This window comes from Limulus polyphemus, unplaced genomic scaffold, assembly GCF_000517525.1.
Source record: "Limulus polyphemus unplaced genomic scaffold, Limulus_polyphemus-2.1.2 Scaffold651, whole genome shotgun sequence".
Lineage (NCBI taxonomy): Eukaryota > Metazoa > Arthropoda > Merostomata > Xiphosura > Limulidae > Limulus > Limulus polyphemus.
The window spans coordinates 177340-182968 of NW_013666261.1; the positions used below are offsets into that span (position 1 = coordinate 177340).

The 5629-nt window shown below is 32.9% G+C and overlaps 1 protein-coding gene across 2 annotated transcripts in view; it reads left to right on the forward strand.

The window, feature by feature from the left end:
- The window catches only part of LOC106459712, a 55569-nt gene that overhangs the window by 28818 nt on the left and 21122 nt on the right, over positions 1-5629 (forward strand). For both annotated transcript variants that reach the window (XM_022386245.1, XM_022386244.1), the window contains 2 exons: positions 3803-3986; positions 4652-4725. In XM_022386245.1, the coding sequence (XP_022241953.1) occupies positions 3803-3986; positions 4652-4725 (258 nt within the window). The remainder of the gene's footprint in view (positions 1-3802; positions 3987-4651; positions 4726-5629) is intronic.

The following is a 5629-nucleotide window of genomic DNA, read 5'->3' on the forward strand; positions in this document are numbered from 1 at the left end:
AAAGTCTAAAATAACATAATATATATATATATTGAATGAATAAAGAAGGAAATATGTTTCTCATTTTTCAGGGGGCCAGCACCCACATACACGCACTTGCGGACGTCCATGTGTATTCAGTTTTTGGAAGTTCGAATTGAACAATACGGAAAGAACAATAAAACTTCAATGCTCTTAAATATTACCCCCCCCCCCCAGTGGCACAGCGGTATGTCTGCGGACTTAGAACATTAGAATCGGGGTTTCGATACCCGCGGTGGGCAGAGCACAGATAGCCCATTGTGTAGCTTTATGCTTAATTACAAACAAACAAATATTTCCACGAAATGAACATGCAACCGATTTTTATAACAAAAATTAAATCTTTTAGACAGTTGAGATTAATGTTTAAAGAAAATCGGGAAATCTCACAAGATTTTGGTAAATGCAGTGTATGAAAACGCTGCTATTGGCAACATAGTACAATTACGCCGTAAACATTTGTGTACTTATAATGATACCTACACTTTCATAAGCAGTATCAGATAATTTATATTTGTCATAATACACAATATTAAGCTTTTTTTAATAATACGTTCTTTATTCAGTCCATTACGTTTTTTCCCGAGAAGTACTGTGTATAATAGTATTTCAACCACACTATGCCCGCCATATTCGTTGACGACGACGCGTTTCGCACGCTACAAGAACTCTTCAGGTCGACTGAGATACAACAAACAAATAGCTTATGTAAATAGTATTCCAACCACTACTAAGTTTGTTTTATCTCAACCAGCCTTATAAGCTCTGGTATTGAGTGAAACGCGTCGTCGGCAATGAATATGGTGGGCATAGTGTGACTGAAATAAGTCTTCTCGGAAAAACAGTGAGGAAGTGAATGAGAACTGTAGTGTTCAAAAGCAAAAGAAGCTTAATATTGTTGCCTTATGACAAATATAATCTATTGTGATTATGCTTCGCCAGTAAAAGTGTTCACACCTTAACACTTCTTATTCTAGCAAATAGTATCAGACAATAAAACTCAGAGTAACTCATATCGTAAATGAGAGAGTAAAGTGGGTAATTGATTTCTAGGACGGCATCCTACCCTTTTACATTTATTTTACCAAAAAGGCTTAGTTTGGTCATTGATGGTGCATTATACCTTTCAGGAAAGCTTATTTAGATAACATCACACGTAATCAGAGCACAGATTGCGAAATATAATATTTTGGGTAGTTGTAATTAGTGCATATGTACTACGACATAAAAAAAATCTTTCATATTAAAATATATGTATAATCTATATCTATCTATCTATCTATATATATATATATATAAATATATATAAAGCACAAATATCTGTGTGTCTGTCTGCTTGTCCGTTATCTAATTACTCCCAGATTGCTGGGTCAATCTCAACCAAACTTTGTGGGATGATAGTTTGGAACAAAAGTCATATTAATGGAGAGTTCATAATCCCCTCCACCCCTCATTATTGCTGTTATGGATAATTTATTATCTTTGACGTAAGTTAACGTTAACAACATTCATAGATGGCGCCACGTCCTAACACAAAAACAACAAGAATTTATTAAATTTTCTCTAACACAACATACATTCAGTGTGGGAGAGGCCATACAAACGTCTTATATATGTCAGAGAGTGAACTAGCACTCTCTATGGAGGAATACAATGAAAAAAGTCCGTCACTGTTGCAATAATACATAAACTCAGCTGAAGTTTCTACTCCAACAGCCATCATAAGGCTGATATGAAGAGCCGTGTTTTGAGTTATACCAACTTCCTACTTTGACCCGTGCCTTAGAACTTCGGCCCGTAAGACACTTCTGCAGCCAATGATCATCTAATAATTAATCATGTGAAACTTTGTGGAAGTCCAGTAAGAGCTGGGTGTTGAAATTGGGTAATAGAAAGCATCCCTATCGTCACTACATTCTGGTACCTCTTCCTACAAAGTCACCCTGACCATATATATATGTATATATACCATGTTTTAAATGTATACATAGTGAGTTCTTAAAGCTTATACAAAACTTTTGGTGAGGTAATAATGAATAGAGTAATAATATATTATGTTCTAAATAAATTGTTTGATAGTTAGGATTTTTGTGTTATTTATCATAGCATCCACCCAGATATTGTTTTAAGTTCATAACCAGTACAAAGGACGGGTACCTCAGCTTTGGTGTATATATAAATATATGTGTGTGTATGTGTGAGTGAGTGATTACAACAGACAGGATGTGTCCTGAGCTTTAGGGAGAAGTAGGAGACAGGCTTTAAAGCTAAAACGGAGTAGCCATAATGCCGTTGAGCTCTTATTTACATGATTTCTCTAAGATATGTGATAAAACAACGTGGTATATTTTTTTCGTTATTAAATTTGAAACTACAGTCAACAATATTTGATTCGAAAGGATGAGCTCCATAAAAATGTGACACAAGTTGGGTTATTTGAAAAAATACAATTAGCTCTACTTCATTTAAGTGTGTCAGCAACTAGTAAGTGAAGACCTCTTTATTGTACCAAGCTCCACCTTTTTCAAAGAATCAAGGATTACTTCCTTCATATTGCGTTTCTTTGCAAAGAAAACCAAGACTAACAACAAGAAAATATTTCTACCTAACATCTGAACAGAATATATCGCAAATAATTGACTTATATTTATACCTAAAGTAAGAACATATAGACATTAGTAGAAAAAAAAAATAATACATTGCATTATTTACAATAGCTGTTAATTAATATTGATTTCCAATCAGTGCATTTTAAGCTACCTATTTAGAGCGAAGCTAAAACTCAAACAAATTAAATATTATTTTTTTTTGTTATAAAGATTACAATGCATTGTTTCATCAATTGGGTATACTCGCTGTTAACGACATTTTCTGTCGTAAACTTAAAAATATCTTACGAGGTTTGGCCACCTTAGGAGACCTGGGTTAGTCCTAAGTTCATATATTTTGCTAGCAATGCAGAACAATCTTATAATAACAGTATAATAATAGAAAATTATAATTATTAAACTTCCTAATCGATACTGTTAATAATAAAGTAACATTAACTTTAAGCACTGTCGTGTATTTAGTGTGAGAATACCACAGATTAGAGAAAAAATTCAATTATGTACAGAATTTTTTACGATGTTCATGTTCATTTTATATTACTTCACGTTGTGTGGATAATGGAGGAACTTGGTCGGTACATTGAGGTCTCTGTGAATCATGAGCGGAGCTAGGGTATTTTATGCTAGTTGTCTGTCGCTTAGGTCAGAAACACTAACCTGACTCAAGAAATATGTTTTTAAAAAAATCTGCTTAAAATTCTTAGCCCACGTTTTATCGTACATGTAATAATGAAACTGTCACATTCATTCAAATATATATATATATATATATATACACACACACTAAAGTATTGGTTTAGCAGTATATATATATCAACATACTGATTAATATATATATATATATCAACATATTGATTCAGCAACATATATGTAAAAACATATTGATTCAACAATATATATATACACACACACACACACAAGCTCATTTCATTTTGTAATACAGTAGTAATTTCGAATGATTTATTGTTTGGATACTAATATAGTGATTAATTAGGTCATTATTGAACCCTAGAGTTTAGACAAAATAATTATAATTACAGTCGATTGATATAATCAGTTAAAAGAACCAAACCACTTAAATACGGAAAATATCATTTTTATTTGAAATAAAAGAGGAGATAAAATTTCATGATATTTTTGTTTATAATTATCTACTAAATTGTTCTCTCTAGTGGTCGGGATCTCTGATTGTGGGTTACTAGAAGGTCGATTAGCCAATGGTCAAGAAGGATTTTTCCCTTCATCTTGTGTGCGAGAAATTAAAGCAAGAATGGAAAACTTGGCTACTAGGCAGCATCCTGGTGGACGAGACCTGCCTCTCAGAAGAGTTAACTCCATGCCTAGAAAATGGAAAATGTGGGTTTAAAAGTGATATTTTTTGTGTAAGTTAGTAGATGGTTTACAGCAGCAAATTGTGTTCCTTTTTTTTTCTATAATAAGATGTACAGTTATCCATTTAATGTAATATTTGTGTCATAAGTACATTATTAGTACATGGTATATTTCATTAGTCAACTTAACTTTAAGTTAGGTATCTTAGCTCTTAGAATGGTATAACAGATTCCAAAACAGCAGTGTTGAAATTGAGATAACGTTTCAAGTGTGAGAATTCATTAATAGAGTTAGTTTCAATGGAGGAACCTATGTATAACAGCGGTTGTACTGATTCTCCCTGTGCCAAATGTTATCTCCATCAATCATTGGTAAATTTGATTTTGAGTTTTCTTTTAGTGTTTGTTCTGTGCGATGTCATTGTTAAATCATAGTTTTAATTTAATTTGTGACTGATCAATAAGGTAATTAAATTCACCATATAGTTTTTATATAAGAGTACCACTATACTGTACATTTCTTTCGTTATATTTATCGACTTCTCTTGTTAAGCAGTTACAATTCGAGCACTGCCCAACAGGCACACATTTTCGATATTTTCACTCTTATATAAGATATAACCAAAAGTAAATTAATGAAACGTTAATTTGTATTTACTACTTGTTTTTTATTACACATAATTATTACAGGAATGGAACACCCCGTACAGTGGTCCTTCATAAAGGAAAGAAAGGTTTTGGTTTTGTTCTTCGTGGAGCTAAAGGTAAGTATCATCAGATACCAACTCTTTTAAACGTCTTATAAGTGCGAGTGTATAGAACTTTAAAAATACTGACATTTGTTTAAATTTTAGCTCAAAACTGTTTTTTTTTATACAGTGTAAATTGACCAATAGCTAAGTTGTATCAGTTCCCTGCCTAATGGCGTCTCCAAGTAACTTAGATTTGTAGAACATGGCATGTGCCGTTGATATTTTGTATAGTTGTGATATTGTAACTTTAGCAAAGTTTTTTGTATTCATGGGCAGTTGCTTGTAGATAAGCCGATGGGTGTAGCGAGTTTAATTCAACTGCCGTCTTCAAACAGCGAAACTATCGTTTTATTTATTATTAAAAAAGTAAACGAAATCACACACACACACACACGCATGTATATACATAGCAGCAAATATTAAAACATGCCGATGTTATTGTTTTTGATAAAGGAACAAACTTCCCTCCTCTTTAACAACTATTTCAAAAGTACATCGGAGAGTACACTAGCACTCTCTATGTAGGGATGGCACAGACGCCCGTACTGAAACAATACAAAAGTCATCTGGATTTTCATCTCTACAGGTCACTAAAAGCTAGATATTTCCGGTGTTACGCGCTTTTCGGCTAACCAGAGCGTCCCAAAGTCGAAAACCAGCGAATAACCAAAACCGAGATTTCTTATTTTCGTTCATCATCATCTTTCATAAACAGGTCTAGCGCCTACCTAGTTTTAGCAGTAACTATAATTTTATCGTCATTTGATAGAGCAAAACAGTCTTCACGATCTTTGACTGCCTGTTTTTTATTATTCTATGCAAAAGTTAAAAAAGAAAATATTATATGTGTTTTGTAAACGATGTTATTAACCCTTGAGTTAGCTTTCTTACAGAAATATGGTCTTCCTTTAAAAAA